The sequence below is a fragment of the Zymoseptoria tritici genome, chromosome 7 (assembly GCF_000219625.1).
Source record: "Zymoseptoria tritici IPO323 chromosome 7, whole genome shotgun sequence".
NCBI classification, from domain to species: Eukaryota; Fungi; Ascomycota; class Dothideomycetes; order Mycosphaerellales; family Mycosphaerellaceae; genus Zymoseptoria; species Zymoseptoria tritici.
Window position 1 is genome coordinate 1,157,238 of NC_018212.1, and position 17,278 is coordinate 1,174,515.

The 17,278-nt window shown below is 53.2% G+C and overlaps 8 protein-coding genes across 8 annotated transcripts; all 8 read right to left on the reverse strand.

Moving 5' to 3' along the window:
* Positions 1–592: 592 nt before the first annotated feature.
* On the reverse strand, positions 593–1,793 carry MYCGRDRAFT_94484 (uncharacterized protein; the record flags this gene model as incomplete). The annotated part of the gene is made up of 2 exons (XM_003851101.1): positions 593–1,262; positions 1,333–1,793. The coding sequence occupies 2 exons, from the start codon at positions 1,791–1,793 to the stop codon at positions 593–595; spliced, it is 1,131 nt and encodes a 376-aa protein (XP_003851149.1).
* A 1,554-nt stretch (positions 1,794–3,347) lies between these two features.
* MYCGRDRAFT_94485 (uncharacterized protein) lies at positions 3,348–4,173 on the reverse strand (the record flags this gene model as incomplete). Its single annotated transcript, XM_003851100.1, has 3 exons — positions 3,348–3,607; positions 3,679–3,940; positions 4,057–4,173. 3 exons carry the CDS (start codon positions 4,171–4,173, stop codon positions 3,348–3,350), a joined length of 639 nt encoding a protein of 212 aa, XP_003851148.1.
* A 1,714-nt stretch (positions 4,174–5,887) lies between these two features.
* MYCGRDRAFT_74015 (DNA replication licensing factor MCM7) lies at positions 5,888–8,337 on the reverse strand (the record flags this gene model as incomplete). The annotated part of the gene is made up of 2 exons (XM_003851099.1): positions 5,888–5,974; positions 6,037–8,337. The coding sequence occupies 2 exons, from the start codon at positions 8,221–8,223 to the stop codon at positions 5,888–5,890; spliced, it is 2,274 nt and encodes a 757-aa protein (XP_003851147.1).
* A 1,137-nt stretch (positions 8,338–9,474) lies between these two features.
* On the reverse strand, positions 9,475–10,779 carry MYCGRDRAFT_94487 (uncharacterized protein; the record flags this gene model as incomplete). Its single annotated transcript, XM_003851098.1, has 2 exons — positions 9,475–10,296; positions 10,384–10,779. The coding sequence occupies 2 exons, from the start codon at positions 10,777–10,779 to the stop codon at positions 9,475–9,477; spliced, it is 1,218 nt and encodes a 405-aa protein (XP_003851146.1).
* Positions 10,780–11,658: 879 nt separating this feature from the next.
* Positions 11,659–12,408, reverse strand: MYCGRDRAFT_94488 (uncharacterized protein; the record flags this gene model as incomplete). Its single annotated transcript, XM_003851097.1, has 2 exons — positions 11,659–12,004; positions 12,065–12,408. The coding sequence occupies 2 exons, from the start codon at positions 12,406–12,408 to the stop codon at positions 11,659–11,661; spliced, it is 690 nt and encodes a 229-aa protein (XP_003851145.1).
* A 579-nt stretch (positions 12,409–12,987) lies between these two features.
* MYCGRDRAFT_86867 (uncharacterized protein) lies at positions 12,988–13,647 on the reverse strand (the record flags this gene model as incomplete). Its single annotated transcript, XM_003851096.1, has 3 exons — positions 12,988–13,134; positions 13,232–13,392; positions 13,443–13,647. The coding sequence occupies 3 exons, from the start codon at positions 13,645–13,647 to the stop codon at positions 12,988–12,990; spliced, it is 513 nt and encodes a 170-aa protein (XP_003851144.1).
* Positions 13,648–14,129: 482 nt separating this feature from the next.
* On the reverse strand, positions 14,130–14,945 carry MYCGRDRAFT_94490 (uncharacterized protein; the record flags this gene model as incomplete). Its single annotated transcript, XM_003851095.1, has 1 exon — positions 14,130–14,945. The coding sequence occupies one exon, from the start codon at positions 14,943–14,945 to the stop codon at positions 14,130–14,132; it is 816 nt and encodes a 271-aa protein (XP_003851143.1).
* A 361-nt stretch (positions 14,946–15,306) lies between these two features.
* MYCGRDRAFT_44863 (uncharacterized protein) lies at positions 15,307–17,221 on the reverse strand (the record flags this gene model as incomplete). The annotated part of the gene is made up of 7 exons (XM_003851094.1): positions 15,307–15,916; positions 15,967–16,095; positions 16,218–16,348; positions 16,405–16,544; positions 16,593–16,853; positions 16,900–17,091; positions 17,143–17,221. 7 exons carry the CDS (start codon positions 17,219–17,221, stop codon positions 15,307–15,309), a joined length of 1,542 nt encoding a protein of 513 aa, XP_003851142.1.
* Between the last annotated feature and the right edge of the window lie 57 nt (positions 17,222–17,278).

Below are 17,278 nucleotides of genomic sequence, written 5' to 3' on the forward strand. Positions count from 1 at the left end.
CAGACTTTCACCCCTATTTGCCAGGAAGATGCCTGCCCTTCACTAGGACCATCCAGGGTCTTGAGAGTCAAGATGCCCGATAGCCGCCCCTCGCGATTCTGATTGATGGATTGCGCCATTGTCCCACACTGCCAGAAAGTTTACAAGCGACGTTGCTGCGGCGTCGCATGGAGGTCCTTGAAAGCTCACCTGTAAAGGCCCACGCGTTCATCTAGACTAGCAACGTCAGGGTCGTTTCCAAAACCGGACTGTGAGGGTGGAGGGGCAGACGTTCAGCACCGGACACGTCACAGCAATGCTCGTGGTATGCAGGCGGCCTTGAGCGAACGGAAAGCTTGTACGGACGGCGAGCGATAGCAAGTGTGTATGCTCAAGTTCGAGAAGGGTCGTGTGAAAGGCATCTGATCAGGAGCGCGAATTATGTGAGATGCTTGTCTTTCCTTCTAGTACCAAGGTCCAACGCCAACACAGCACATCTATTTCCGTGCACTCGTACAGCGTCTCTGCCCAAATGCAATTTGCAATGCCCAACCCCAAGCTCGCCATATCGCGTCCCAGCACCGGCCGATCATGCTTCTCGATCTGCAAAACGTCAGCACGACCACTCGATCGTCTCGTGGAACGACGCAAACTCACTCGATAATCTCCCCACCAAGGTCCTCAGACTCGCATAAAAGTCTCCCACGTCCCCCGGCACGGGCGGCGGATGCCTCTGCACGACCGTCTGATACGCTCGCATCAGACACGCCCATGTATTCGGCCTCATGAACATCGCGCGTACATCCGGCGGCGTGACCATCGTGTTCAGCTTCGCCATCGTCACGTTCCACTCCGACCTCGCGAAGCGCATGTACAGATTGTACTCGTGATGCCTCGTCCCGCCGGCGTACGGCACGCCGACCGAACCCCTCGCATCTGTGTTCTGCGCGACGATGAATTCGAGGATCTGCATCGTGAGAAGAGCGAGGTTGTTGCGTGCGTTGGAGTCCATGGTGCGGAAGACGGGCTGGAGGAGCAGCGACTCGATCGAGACGAAGAGTTTGTTGAACTCGCTGATTGTGTCGATGGCGTCTTGACGGGGAGTCTGTGGGCTGTTGGCGAGGTAGGATGCCATGGTTGTTCGCATGCGGTTCTCTTGGGCGCGCACGATGAGCGAGCCCCACATGGGACTGCTGATGTGCAGGCGGCGGACAAAGGGTTCGAGCGCTTCGGGGGAGGTGATCAGGCGGGAGAAGTCGTCGATTTGAGCGCGATATGTGCGGCTGTTAGAAATGTTAGTAAGGGATGACGTTGGAATCGCGATCGCTCGTGTGCGTTGAGCTGGTGGCTTACCTTGCTTCTGGAAGGTCTCTGTCGCTCTGATATGTAAACTCGATCGGCGAGCGCTGGCTAGGATCGTAGGCGGACATGATCAAGCGTAGACGATCGCGGGTGGAGATCTGCGGTGGTGAAGATACGCGCGGTTGCGTCGGTCGATCGTCGTCGTCTTCTGAACTGCTTTCGTCGCTGTCGTCTGAGTCGTTCTCATCGTCGTCGTCTTCGTCGTCTTCGTCCTTGCGTCCCGCTGATGTGCGACCTGTCGACCCTTTCACTCCTCGTCGCGATGGTCCTGCGACTGGAGCGTTTCCTCTACGCTGGCCTGAGGATGATGCTGGAACGACCTTGGCGGCGGCTTTCCTGGTCATGGATCGAGTCTTCATCTCGTCGCTGCGACTGCTGCCAGAAGAGGCGCCGAGAGTCAACTTCCCAAAGTCGGAGCCGCCGATGGATGCGGCCTTGCTGGAGTGAGACATGGACGGACTGTCTTCGCGAGAGGTGTTCAAGAACGACGCTGTGGTGCCGGAAGTCATCTTTGCAATGGCTCAGGCTTGAACTTTATGGACCAACGAGAAGCTGCTTCGCCGTAAGAAGTGAGTAGGCAGGCAGCTGGCTAGGCAGGCAAGCGGAGAGGTCGAAGTGTGTTGGGGGGAGAGCAGTCTCCGCGGCACAGTCATGGCCATGTTGGACATGTTGATGCCATCGCCCGAGCCCGAAGCACCGGTACCTGGCTGCCGGGCAAGAAGTCGGTGACGGGAGGAAAAGGGCCACTCGGTTCTTTGCAAGAGGGAACAGCACACCCCTCGTCGGTAAGGTAGATAGCTCAAAGGGCACGTGGACAAGGCTCGGAGTGGGGTCCAGATCTGCCCTACAGCCGGACCAGACAAAGTGTTGTCTCTTCCGGGCCGCAGTGGAACATGTGCCGTGGCATGATGTAGGGCAAGATGAACGAGCGTAGAACGAGTCTCGGTGAGCTTGATCGAGGCGGGCGGCGTATGGTGTTGGCGTACCCACGTCATGTCCTAGTGAGTGTAAACTTTCAGGGAGAGGTTCGATACGAAGTACAACCACCATCTCGTGCCATGTCCTAGCGGACCCAGAAGCAATACTATCAAGGGTTACCCAGCTTGACGAAGCAGTGGTCCAGAGTTGCCCATTGCTTCTTTGGGCCTGTGCCTGCAGTTGGACCTCGAGCAAAGTGCTGTGGCTGCGAAGATGAAAGCGGCGTGCTGTGGCCTATCGTGTCGTCAATTTACAACAAAGATTATGTTGCAGAAATCGTCACGTTGATCGGAAGGCAGGTGACCGAAACGACATGCGGTACGGTACTCATGGCGCAGGAGGCTGAGCGATGCAGGATCAGGGCTTTGGTTAAGGTTGAGCCACAACGGCATGACACGTCGATCTGCCAATAGCAGAGCTGTGCCGTAAGGAAAGCGCTGGGTCAAGTTCGGCTAAGAAAAAGCCCACGAGTTCACTCTGTCCACATGCTCAGATCCAGGTCAGAAAGTTTGTGAAAGGCTCTCAAGTGATTGCGTCGGTGATGTAAAGTTGAAAAGATGAAGTCGGCTTGACTTTTCGCTTCGCCTAGCACGGGTAAGCGGCGTCTCTGAATGGTCCGCAGCTCCACTACCAACGAAGAAATAAGCGCCAACGGCGACAGCGAAGCAAGGTAGTCCAATTCATCACAAAGTCTGTCTTTCTAGAAGCCATTAAAGAGCTCGCGGTCCCACTAGCGGCGCCCATGCAGATGCACGAATGTTGTAGACTGCAAAGCCAACACCGACGGAAGGATTGAGACGAGAAGTGATCGAGCACATTTCCTCCTGCCGTTTTAATGCCGCGTGTAGGATTATAGTTGCATGAGTGTCTGAACGATTGTCCAGGGCTGGTGTTGGTTCTCCAAGCGAGATACACCCTCAAAGAGGAGGTATGACCACAATGATCGACACAAAGCTCCCGATGCAGTGGTTCGATGGTGGGCCGCCAACATAATTCTGCCTCTTTCGTCGAAGGTAGTCCCAATGTGGTCATGTCCAGCATGCCGCTCGAGTTGTTGTAATCGAGTCATATGACCGTGTTGCTGAGGTCGAGTCGTCTACCCATGTTGTAGCAATCACTTCAGATACCCATGTCGTGGGAATCGGAGACATGTACCCATGCCACGCACTCTCATAGCTGCCTGTCCAGCAGGCCTCCAGCACTCGCAAGACCATCTGATCACGTCCGCCGAGCGGTCCATACAACGGGGCTGCCTCGAGCGTACCTGTCGGCGAGGTGTAATCCCAATCTGATGTCTCAAGTCAGTGTCGAGCTCCAGCTTCTAAGCTGGTTGAAGGATCTCACGCTACCTCGAACTACCTCCGCCTGCCTCCGATACTGCTGCCGAGTTGTACATCGAAGCATCGCTTGATTTCTGCGATTGCTCCCGCATGCGACCGATTGAGAATATGTATTGCAGAGATATGCTGCCCCATGGGGGTCCGCTGTCGTATGTTCCGTCGATCTGGTCGGGTTCCGGAGGTGTGTAGGTCTCTGCAGCGTATCGGGCGTTGTCTGTCTGCCGCTCCGTGTTCTCTCGTTGTTTTCGAACCTTTTCTCCTATCGCCATAGGATTTATCAGCTGACTGCTTTGTATTCGTTGCGAAGGAGACATTGTATGTTCCTGAGGGCGACCGTTTCATGAAGCGAAACCTGATGACGGAGCGTGGGCTCAACTGCCCTGTACAGACAACTTACGAAACTTCCGCTGCGCGATACGATTTTGAATCTTTCGCGTTCGCTTGGATCGGTGACTGAGGTCCAGTCGTCTTTGAGAGCATCCGGACTGTTGCTGGCGGTGGAATTGTGCGACATTGCGGCGGACGCCCAGCCAGTAGCGATGCGTTGCGCCCATTCCACGCGCTTCGGACGCCAGCGTTCGTTGTGGTGTGGATGGTGTCACCGAGGAGGTCGTAAGCTCAGCATGCGTCTAAATAGCCTTGATGTACATTCGTGTAATCGCAGTGTTGATTTGTGCTGTTTCAAAAAATTGCGCTGATGAACGAAGATGCGCAATGCCAAGTGATATAATCGACAAGGAGACTTCGCAAAGGCTGACGTTAACGAAGGGGCATAAGAGAATCGGGAACAGGTTTCTCTCCCTGAGCATGCTGCTCGAAATTACCGTGACGGGTGCATCAATGATGCTTATAGCCATGCGGACAATTCCGAGCAGGACGCAGCCGCAACGGCATCCATGTACGGTTTCAGATCAGATCGACATAGCCACGAGGTCGGATCGACAATGCCATGAGGTAGGATCAATAAGGCCATGAGGTCGTGGCCCATAGTCGGGTTCGATACTGGGTAGGCCACAAAGTTGGTCAATCCATGACCAAATTAAAGTGCGGGATGTGTTCAAAGAGGAAATAGATGGACTCCGGTCTCCAAAAGTGGCAAAGGAGTCAAACGGGATGCCGTCATAGTGCTCTGTGCCAGATGGAGCAATGTTTACGACAGTTGGTAAGACCAGCTTTCGGGCACCTATGCCCACAGCATGATAACGGTCGTATTGCTCGTTGTGCTCGCGTCCGATCGCACAGGTCGGGGCAAGTGCGAGCGATCATTCCTCGGTCCAGGATGATGGCTCCTGATGATGATGGTGATTAAGGAACAATCATCGGTAAGTCCGGCAGGGTCTCTGACTCCTTCGTTCAAAGCCGTGTCCTGGGTCCGCTAGTGGCCAGCCGAGCACTGTGAAGGACTGGTGATCCGAGCGAAGGATTCGGCCTCGAGGCGCAGGGCTGAGATGAGATGAGATGCTGTTTTGATCGTGAGGCTGAACTCGTCGGACATGTCTCCTAAACCGGCGCGGCAAATACTGTGATACTCGACCGTCAATTGCAAGGCATGTTGGCTTTCATGTCGTGTCGTGTTCAGCACGGTGCTTGGTATATGCAAAACCGTAGGCGGTAAGTGAAGGGCACGCTGAGCTCGACCCAGAGTGTCCTATCACTCAAGCACAGCAGCCAAGCGCGGGTCAAGTTTCATTCGAGTCCATCGTGAGTCCATTGCTTCTGCCAGCGATAAGCATGCCCAAGCATAGTCGCGATTGAGGATACCCGTCCACGGCATCTCCTCAGTCCGGATGTAACGGCTTCCAGATGATGGCGCTGTTGTCTAGCGGATCATCCTGAGAAGTCCTGGATTTGTGCATGTTTTACGAGAACAAAGTGTTGCTGGTCGAGTGGTGGTCGAAGTCAAAGAGAGTAGTGAAGTCGGAGTGGCCGACGGGGTCGCCGAAGGATTTGCAGAATCGACCTCACGCCCAGCCAATCACGTGGCGCCAGCGATGCGGCCTCAAGTACACATGATATAATGGTGTGCAGATTAGATTAGTGATGAACGACATGCATGACACTGAGCTCATCTTGTCGTCGAGACTATCGTATTTCGTAGTTCCCCTTCCACAATCGCAGAGTGAGGTCCTGTCCAGCTTCTACCATTGCTAATCAATTCCAACCATCAGGCGAACTCCCGTCTCTCCTTAGCCTGTCCTTCTGTTTAGAGACAGTCTCTTCCGCTCTGCTCATGAGTACTCATCCCCCATATCAGCATCGTCCTCGCCCGCTTCGATGAACACGAGCCTAGTACCTTCCGCAGCAGTTTGCCAAATCTGCAAGCACACGTTAGCATCTCCTTCATGTCCCTCAATATTCTCGACCGAGATGAACTTACATCAATATCCGCGTACTCGTCCAACGCAGCCTCCAATTGTTGCGCAGTGAAACCCTTTGCCAAAACACGCTCTCGGACCTTGCGCAGGTCGAGCTCTCCGCCACCCTCTGCAGTCGCCGCGGCACCACTCTCCCGCATTCCGCGAATGAGGTTGAAGATTTTCGTGCTGGCGGACTGGTCGCCTCGCCGGTTGACGTTGTCATCGTACAAGCTGGCTTTACTGACTTCGATCAAACGCAGAGCCTCGTCGACATCATCAGTGATGACTTCATCTGCAAAACGGAGACGAGCCAGGGCTTGCGACAAACGCAAGATTCCGAGGAGTGTTCGGGGCGAGGTGTGCGTGAAAGTCTTCTTGCCAGCTTCGTCGCGCTTCTGTTGTTGTCGAAGACGGACGTATGCGCCCACGAGGTAGTCGGAGACCTGTTTCGGTACCACTGGGCGGAACGACCGTGCACGGGCAACCCATTGTCGGACTTCATTCGGTGAGAAGATCAGGCCGCCTCCTTGCGGTTCTGGGTGCTTGTTGTTGATATGCACGAATGTGACGTGGCGTGCGAGCTCTTCGTCGGAGTCTCGATTTGGCGTATCGAGAATCAAGAAAAGGACATCGAATCTGCTAAGAAGTGCCGCGGGAAGGTTGATGTTCTCGACTGGTGAGATGCGAGGGTTGTAGCGGCCGTAAAGAGGGTTGGCTGCGGCCAGGATTGCTGTTCGTGCGTTGAGGGTTGTTGTAATTCCTGCCTTGGAGATGGAGATGGTCTGCTGCTCCATGACTTCGTGAATTGCCGTACGATCGCTGTCGTCCATTTTGTCAAATTCGTCAATGCAGCAAGTTCCGTTGTCTGCGAGCACAAGAGCGCCACCTTCCAAAACCATTTCATCAGTCACAGGATCGCGCATGACAGCAGCGGTGAGACCGACACCACTGCTACCACGTCCAGTAGTGTATACACCACGAGGAGCGACCTTTGTGATGTACTTCAGAAGTTGAGACTTGGCAACACCTGGATCACCCATCAAGCAGACGTTAATGTCACCACGAATGCGCATGCCATCACCCATCTCCTTCGTCACACCACCAATCAGTTGCAGGAGCAGTGCCTTCTTGACATCCAAGTGACCGAAGATTTCAGGTGCAATCGATCGACTTAGGTATTCGTAGAGCTGCCCAGACTGCTCAAGCTCCGTCATTCGTCTGATCGTCGTCGGTGCCAACACCATGTCATCGTAGGCCTTCTTGTGCTGGCGAACGTGCTGTGCTTCGAGGTAAGTGTCCGTGAGGAGGCCTGCTCTAATCGCCTGGAAGCCGGTGTATGGTGTTGGCATGAAGATACCAGCAATGTCGACCACATCGCCCGGGTTGACCTGTCTGACGAGCTCGCCATGGCAGTGAATTGTGAGTTGTCGAGGAATGTGACCAACTGGAACCTGATCGGCCATCTCCTGGATCTTGACCTCCTGGAATGGCAAGAATTTCGAGGCGCGAGTAGAAAGGAAGAGTTGTCCCTTTGCGTTGTTGTCCTTGCAGTCTGATGATGTGCACTCGACCAGAGGAGTGAACTGCTTGGAAGTGATGGGCTGGAAGATCTCGTGTCCACATCGATCGCAAGAGTATGCATTGACCTGCACAGATGGCTTTACATCAGACACTCGGGTCGCGATACCGCGAACTGTGATGAGATGTCCCAAATGCTCTCCTCGAACTTGTCTCACAGCCATCGCCTTTCCACTCTTTTCGCTGCTTGATCCCGAGGCCGTTACAGGCTTGAAGTTGAGCGTATACCTTCGAGTAAGCTCTGGTGGGAATATCGATTCCGGAATACCAGTGTCGAGGTTATTGTCCTGCTGTTCTCGTACCGCCTCGTTGCGCTTTGTCCGTTGGCTCATGATGATATCCAGCACGTCGTCCTTGAAAGTGGGCTCTTTCTCCGGCGTAGGAAGCAGAGAGTCAACTGCCCGAGAGAGGATCTCGATGTAGTGATACGCATTGGTCTCAATTGAAGACACCAAGTTCAACGCAGAAGCATCCTCTGAGTCCAACGACTTCTCGTATTCTACCAAGTCATCCAGATCCACCAGCACCTGGCTCGATTTGCGATCTGCCACGCTTTGTAGAACGTTCATGTATTTCACTTTTGACTTTGTGCGCCTGGTCTCGCCGTTGCCGTATTCCGCATCGTCCATAAAGTCGTACTCATCGCTCGTGCCGTCGCCATCGAGGCGCAAGTCTTCTAGGGCATCTTCGGTTTCGGTGGAGGAGGATTTGAAGTTTTGGAGAAAGTCTTTGAAGGCGGCTGTACTGAGTTAGAGGAGCCTTCTACGTTTGAGCATTTAAATACGCGCCTGTTTGCTCGTCGTAGTTGACGATATTCTTGAACGTAAGAAGCGCCATGTTCGGCTGAGCAGACGCTGCCTACGGATTTTCGTGGATCGGAGTCTGATGGATATTGTCGCTCACACTGTCGACGCTGTTCGGAAGGGTATTTCGTGGATTGTTCGAGGGTGAGTGTGAAAGACGAGGAGAATAAATGGCAGGAAGAAATGCGCGTGGAAGTCGCGACCTGGACGCGCTTCTGCCGGCAGGGGTGTCAAGCGCCGCGGGACTCCCGTACCGAGCCGGCCGTCAATTCTCCACTGCCTCAAATTCTCTTTCTGCCGACCTCTTCTCTTCTTTCTTTCTTCAATTTATGAACAACGCAAAAAAACAACACTGCCGTAAAGCATTTTCGAATCGAGAGCCCGCCATGCATGCATGGTGCGAGGCTCCATGACGACGAAAACCGTCTGTGCTAGTGGAGAACGAGCTCAGAGGATCTTGGGTGCCGTTGGCTTCTTTACACCGTGAAGTCGAGGGCAATGATCAACTGTACAGTCCATCTGTATCCGAAATGATCGTGAAGTAAGAGAGGATTGCTGTGGAGACCGAGTCAGGAACGCGCAGCATCAGCATCACCACAAGTCTTCCACAAGATCCCATCGAGATCGAGAAGACATTCGCAAAGGTCATACGATATGTGATTACCTACCTCATTCATTATTCTCGTGATGAACATTTGCTGTGCAGCGAGGCTCTACTATGGAATCACTGTGGAAATCACGAAGTTGTTGTTGACATCTGGTGGTCTCGTCGTATTATTCGTCTCAGGTAGCTGCGTAGTTACACAACCTTCCTTCAAGTACATCAATCAAGCAAATCATTAGCTCGTCACCGTGCAGTTACAGTCATGATCCCCCCCTCTTTCGCCCCTCATGCGTTCCCAATACCGGATCATTGCCCAAGAGCACTGCCTCCGATTTGTTCCCAAGAACTCTCCGAATCCCAAAAAGCCATCTAAAACCGAGTGCACTTCCAATTTGTGCACATGGTCCGTTCTTCAAAAGAAACACCTTCAGAACTTACTTTCTCTCGATCTTCTCACACGCCTACTCACTGCTTCAGATCGTCAACTCCGGCTCCGGGCTAGTGCTTCTGCGGGATTCGCGTCTCTCCCACTGATCCCGCTTTTGCTTTTCCCACCCGGAGATAACGGCCTGCGACACCCTGGTCTTCCTGACCCACACAGGAGGGTGCACTGCGATCATGTACCGCGTGCTGCTCTCGGCGAAGATCTTACGAACAACGTGCGAGCTGCTCTGGGTAGCGGCCGCCTGGAAGTTACTCTGCTTCCAGGTCGTGCCTTTGCGACCAATGCCAGTCTCGTAGACAGCCAGTTTACGATCTGACGAGGTCCGGCATAGGTAGCCGCGAGTGATGAGCCTCCCTTCGTAGCGCGGGAGAGGACCCTGCACGGGTCCTGCGTCTTCCGCGTCCTCTGCAAGCGTTTTTCCCATGATGACGATCCCAGCGTCCAGATTCGCAGGTGGCATCGACCAAACCTCGTACTTCGATTTCGCGTACGACTTGATGAGCCGCTTCACGATCTCATGCTCTGGATGAGGATTCTGGACCTTGTCGAGCACGTCAGTCAAGGGTGCGGGAGAGAGGATCATCGTCTGTAGACCTGCAGCCTGTGGAAGCTTCAGCATTGCGCGCTCATAGCCCGCCATTGCAATTTGTGCAAGACCAGTTCCCCAGTATTGGCGGTCACACTCGAACTCTGTGATGATGTGTAATTTGTCTGCGGTGAATTCGGCGGTGTGAGCGGCAAAGGGCGGTCGACGTTCTCCTGTCTTCGAAGCGTAGATGTGCTTCATCGTTACTTGAAGTTCGGTGAGTCGACTGCCGAGTTGAGCGTGTTGGAGGGGGTACTCTATTTGCTTTTCGACGGCGAGCAGCTCCGAGACGAAAAGGGGCTTAGAATCTTTGGACTTGCGGAGAGTCATGTCCACAATGTTTGTTCAGACCCGTCCAGCATTCTTGGTGCCTAAGGGTATGTCGCCTTCGAAGTCGCTGGGCACCAAGAAGAACTCAGCCATGACGATCGTGTTGCACTTGAATTTCGGGTGATCAAAGCTCTCGACCTTCGTAACGACCTTGTACTGTCTGTTGTGGAACAGGAAAGGCTGCGAGTCTTCTGCGCTGTTCGCATCATTCTCGACTTTGGGCAAAGTCTTGAGAAGGGTGTCAGGACCAGGCGCCTTTCGAGGCGCCAATCTCGGAATCTTTCCGATTCCCTGAGCTTGCTTACGCGGTGCTGGCTGAGCCTGTCGTGCATGGGGCTTTCCAAACTGCTGTTGTCGAACGGGAAGAGGTGGCTTGCCCGGGTGGTTTCTACCATTGGAGGCGTCGTTGCTGGCCATCTTGGTGTCAAGATTGTTCCCAACGTTCGACATTCCTTCTCTCGTTTCTGAGGAAGGAAGGAAAGAGCAGGAAGACGGCCACGAAGCATGTTTTAACTTGGAGCGGCTCCTCGAAGGCCGTCACTTACAACCGTGTTGTGCGTCGTACTGCGTGACGGGCACTTCGCGTGAATGTACAAAGCCATTCTCCTGGACATGAACAAAGAGCCTCCTGAACGACACGATGGGCATAGTGACGGGATATAGCAGACGTCAGTGTGTCGTGACACGTCCGGACGAAGGTTTGGTTGGTGTATTGTGTATAGTGTGTAGTGTATAGCACGCTCAGTAATCGATAATCAGGAGGAGCGAGCGGAGGAGGCCTGGGACTCCAGGGCCTCTTGAGTTAGGAAGGACGCCATGGGTTTGTTAATTGATCCATGTCGAACAAAGACGCATTGTCCAGACTTGTGTCAGACCAGCTCCTCAGAGCGAGCTGCATTTTCCTGGTATTGCTCAAGTTCTCATCTTCCATTGAATACGCGAGACGGCAAATGTCGCTGGATCGCGAATCATGGTCTCGGACTTGGAGCAAGATTCTTAGATCGGTCCTTCTGGGGCGGACTTCGACCCCGTGCAAAGAGGAGACGTATTTTCGCAGATTCATGTGAATTCTCACGGCACAGAATCTCGCGAAAGATACGTGCTGAAGCTGGTCGACGGACTGGATGCCTCTTGGAGCACCGTAATAAATGGCACCGAAGAGCGCAGTCGTTTCGGGATTGAGATGCCGTTGCGATTCTGTTCCGGAGACTCATGCAGAGTGGTATTTTGGCGATCGCAAAGCGGATTCGGAGGCTCCAAGGCCAATGTCGCAGTCGATTCGCGTCCAACTCCGTCTCAAGTGCCATTTTCTTCCTCCATCTTCTCATTCTCCTTCTCCAATCGTTCCCTTTCTTTCTTCTCCCTCGCTTCGAAGATGCTCTTCACGCCGTCGAGCCCACCGACCCATTTCTCCACTTCCATATCCAGCTTGCCCAACTCCTCCTTCTTTGCATTGGTCTCCTTCACTAAAGCCTCCTTCTTCTTCACCAACTCCAATCTCTGCTCCTCTAGCGCCTGCCGCGCACGATGTTCATCCTCAATCCGCGCAATCGTGAGATCGTGTTCAGACATCTCTGCTGCTTCGGGATGCGCCTCAATGAAGTCTTCAGCAGCCAGCATCGGGAGGCGTTGGTATTTGTGGCTGTTCACAACATCGTCAGCATTGGTCGTTCAAAAGGCCAAGTGTGAGGCAAAAACATACTCGAATCCTTCGCAGCCCCTGATCTCTCCTCTCAGATGTCTCTGCTCATAGTACAGGTTTTGCAGTACCAAATGTAGCGCATCAATCTCCTGCCTCGCTTCGGTGGTTTCTTGTTTCGTGTTTCGGACGCTCACTATTGCTTTGCGATTGAGGCCACGTAGCTGCGCGATTCGGGCTGTGAGTTTGCGGGATGAGTCGGCGACAGCGTCTTCGGTGTCTTGGGAAGAGTTCTTGGCTGCCGCGATTATGTCCAGTAGTTCGAGGGATTGAGCGCGTGCGGTTGATGCTGCGGCAAGGACTGAGAGGAGGACAGGATCGGTGATGTGGGAGTCTGAGATGGCCATGTTCGTGGTTGGACGACTAGCGCTAGTCCTGGTTGTTGTCGCTGTTGTAGGAGTGGTCGATGTGATGTTCGACACTGGAAGTTGTTCAAGCAATCGGGCGTCGGGTTGAGGCAGGCTTCGGTTCACTTCAAAACGGCGGAACGGCCCGGAAGTTCCCAGCTTTTGCAAACCTTCGCGCAGAAAGGCACAGGACACACGACCGTCATTCACGATCACAGATTTGTATGTTGATGGCAGCCACGACGACCTCGATGACGAAGAAGACAATGCATCGCACGATGGAGAATCCTGCCGAATGTCTCCCATGAATGCTGAAATGGACAATCCCGAGAACGACAACGACCTGAGCGCTGACGCTGCACTGCTCTTCCCCGACACCGTGTTTTTGGGTACAAGTTCGACGACAGGTGCGGATGCTATGCTCCGCAGCAAACTTTCCTTTGTCCAAATCATGAAGAGCAGGATAGCGAACTGATGTTATATGCATCTATCATTCTCGATCACAGACGCGGCAAGACACAGGCTCTGACTGGACACAGATTTATCGTTGCCGAACCATTTCAGCTCACACTCCTCCACTCAATTGTCCAGGCCCTGGCATTTCTCGGAATACATGTCGGTGATGTCGTGGTATTTTGGGGGATCTTTCCAGATTATATCAAACCGGGACCCATCATATTTTGGGGCGTTATCATCTCCCAGCGACTTTACTATGTCATGGAGGGCCTGGAGGTGCACAAGTCAGCCATGGTCCAGACAATGAGGATTCGGTGCAGTTCCGACGGTCCTCGGGCACCACAGGCCTTGTACACATTGTACTTACATCGTGCTCCCAGCAGATGAGGATGTTTCCAGATCCCTTAAAGCCCTTCACAGCATCCTTCACACAGCCTGGATCATCTCGGTCGCAGGACGTATCGATCGTGAGGCCCAAGTCTTGAGCCAGCGGGTGGACAGTGTCGTAAGGACGTTTCCGGGAGCCGTCTGTTCTTCGTCAGATCTTGAAGGACTGCTTGGTGATGAGAAAGACTGACCTGACTTGTACTGCTGGGCGAGAATGTAGTTGATGTTGTAGCCAGAATTGGCACCGAAGACATTCCTCAAGCATTGAGCACGCTGCATGCCTTGCGTGCTGAGGCCATTGCCACTGGAAGGCTTCTCGCCGTGGCGGATGAGGTAGACCGTTGGTTCGGCGAGTGCCAAAGACAGGAAAGAAAGGGAAGCGATTGTGAGCTTCATGGTGAGTTGATTTCAAGATCTTGCGAGTTTGCTCTGGCTTGCATGAAATGATCTGGCTCACGTTAAGTATCCTTTCACACGTGGGTTCACTTCTTCTCAGTTCCAAGGCGAGCTTATGCTAGTTCTCTGCCACATGTCTGGATATGTCCATGATCTGCAGCTTCGTGGACATGAAGCATCAGACCAAGCAGTAGCACAAAGCTTGTGCGTGTCGTTGAAGAGCGAAGTATACGAAACGTGTGTGGAAGTCAACGCTCTCAGCGAACTACTCACGAGCACATGGTTGTATAGAGTGCTGCTATTCGCAGCTTAATCGGATGCACCAAAGCGGAGCCGAACGCTAGGGGAAAAGCGGCTGTTCGCAATAACAGAACCCAAATTGAAGAAGGGTCCATTTCAATGAGAATCGGCTTGTAATAGGTGCCTTCAATCTTCTCTGCTCCTCTGGCAAGGCATGCCCATTTCAGCTCGAAACTCATCGCCTACTTTGGCTGAGGCCACGAAAAGCGAATGTTGTCGTCCTCCAACCCCTTCTGCACGATATTGATACCACCAATCTTGATCAAGACCTCAAGACGGTGGTCACGATATTCTCTCCTCCTCCCGCCATGCGGCTTGAAGCTATTTGGACCCGCAGCACTCATCATCTTTGTGCCCTCCACCATCTCAGCGAATGTCTCTCTCACAACTGGGATTTCACGGACTCTCGCGTGCCATTGCTGGAGAGCACTGCCGTCCGCGGGTCCAAAGGCACCCCCATAGTGGACGCTTCGATTGACAATCGGAGCGACTGCAAAGTCTGCGTAGCCGACGCTGTCGCCGGAGAAGAATGGCTTTGAACCAAGAAGGTTGTCCAGCCACACTTGCAACTGCTTTGTTTGATCGACCAAAGCGGCAAGGAGACGCTCTGCCTCTGGTCCTGTAGCACGCTCAAACCATTTGATCTCGCCTATGCACCAGTTCACAGCCTCGTACTGACTGTCACAGACATCTTCGATCATTCTGGCCTCAGCGCGAGCTTGAGGAGATTCCGGCAGCAGCTTGGGCGTGGTCGGAAAGTTGTCTTCCAGATACATGAGGATGGCGGAGGAGCCGAAGATCTTGAAGTCGCCATCGACCAGTGCTGGGACCTCCATGCGCATGTTGGCGGAAGCGAAGTCGTCATTCTGTTCTCCAGAGCCCAAGTTCTTGGGCGTCTCCTTCTCGAATGGAATCTGCTTGTGTCGAAGTGCCATTCGCACCTTTTGGGCGTAAGAGGAGACCGGATGGTCGTAGAGGAACAGCTTCGGTGCCGACATTGTGTACGATCTGAATTGTTTGATTCCGTTGTAAGTCGTATTCTGATGAATGTTATCTCTTTGTCGAAGATGAAGGATGGACAACTGGAGGGCAAAGAGTGCTTACGAGAGCTGGACGTCGATTAGAAATGCGCTGACAGCGAGCTGCAGACTCGAGTGCCCCTCACTTGACATGTGGAGCAGCTTCAGCAAATTGAGTATCGCTGTGCGTCAAAAAACTTGTATAGTCGGGCATGGTCCAATGTTTGACATCTATCGAGCTCGTGCTCATGTGCCGCGGCTTCTGACAGAAATTCTGTTCTTTCTGGTCTTATTGTACATCGAACACTCTGATGATGGATGCCGTCTCTGCCATCTCTCATCACTTTTCCTCGATGTTCTCCACCTCATCGATGGAGATACCGTCCTTCTCGCTCCCCTTGGCAAATGCCTTGTGCTTCATCTCTTCATCTTCTCTGGTCGATCGAATGACTTGGCTATGCCCCTTGTCAAGTCCCATGCATATTCTCGGCGCCTCATAGAACATGTGATCGATTGACTCGAGACTCTTTCCACTCGTCTCCACTCCGAAAAAGTATGTCAACGGTACAAAAGACGCACACACAATTGCCCAGATCCAGAAGTAATTCCCGCCAATGGAGTCCAAACCAATTGGCGTGACCATCACAACCACGAAGTTCGACATCCAATGGCTGAACACGCCGACCGCGGTAGCCTTGTTGCGAACCCGAAGTGGCTGAATCTCGGCGCTGTACGACCAGGATACAGGGAGGATACCCAGAGTGAAGCAGTCGAGGAAGAGGAACATGAAGGCAACGGCGGCTGCGGCGGTGGCGTACGTCTGCGAGATGAGACATCCTGCAATGACGGCCATGCAGACAGCGCATCCAGCGGATGAATATATGACGGTCATGCGGCGTCCAATGCGGTCGATGTAGAAGTATGGTGGCCAGGAGAAGACGGCGTATTGGCTATGGAGAAGTCAGAGGGAGGCTTGGAAGTGCTGGCTCGATCGACTTACGTGAAGGCAACCGATGCCAAAATCAGAGACATGCTCCTCGAGAAGTCTAGGTATGTTTCTAGAATATAGGATAAATAGTAACAAAGTGCGTTCACCCCAGACCATTGGTTGAACATGTAAGGTCCCATACTAGATGGCGAAGAGAATGGTCAGCCATGGCTTAGAAATGTGGTTGGGATGCAAATTGGACCCGTCCTTCCAGTGAGCCGAGGGCAGATGTTTGACAGGCTGTTCGCTCTTCATTCACGTACCCGAGCAAGACTCTATGCAAGTTCCTCGTCTTGGTCCTGTTGCTGAAGACTTCACTCCAGGTTGGCTCAGCGTCCTGACCTTCCGCAGCGATAGCCTCGAGGATCTCCACAAGTTGACCCTTGACTTCGGGCTACAGGAGGTTGTCAGCGTAATACGGAGTCATTTCCAAGTCGAGATCCAGCTCACATCGTCCTCGGGCTTGTCGAGGAGCCGTGAAATGACACGACGGGCTTCATCGGTCTTGCCGTGCTTGGCGAGCCATCTTGGTGTTTCCGGGATGAAAGGGCACAAACAGAGTACCAGCATTGAAAACAAGATTTGACACGCTACAACTGTCAGTCGAGAACTTGTGCTGATGTTGTTATGGGACGTACCAATTGGGAATCGCCATTGGAGGCTGGAGTCGGCATATAAGGTTGCAAAGCACAGCCATGAAGCGATCGCAACACCAATGATGATAAGAGCAGATTGAATGACCAGTAGAGCGCCGCGGTTGTAAGTAGGCAGGGTCTCGGACTGTAAGATGGGCACGGCAACGGTAGAAAGGCCGACACCAACACCCGCGATTACTCGGGCCACAGCCATTTGTGCGTAGCTGTAAGACGCAGTCTGAATCGCGGCACCAATAACCACTGCTCCGGGTCAGCATGACAATGAGCCTGAGTATCTTGCAGATCATACCAATGATGTTTGCCGCGATTATGGACCGCTTTCTGCCAATAGCTTCGCCGTAGAAGAAGGCCGCGACAGCACCGATAGCACAACCAATGTCGTATATCGCAGTGACCAGACCGGTGCGCGTAGAACCTGGCTGGCCGAGCATCTCTTTGAAACCATCACCACCCAGGATGCCTCCAAAGAGGCCTTGATCGTCTGTTTCATGTCAGTATTTTCAAGACAGTGCAAGAGAAGCAGCAAGCCCACAGCCGAAGAGTAAGAAGTCCAGCCCTGAGGCGACCAGAATGACTGCAATCAGCTTGGAGCCGCGAAGTTCGAGCACCATCTTGACGATTTCGTGTTACCAAGACAGGACAAAGAAACCGATGGAGAAGCAGGAAAG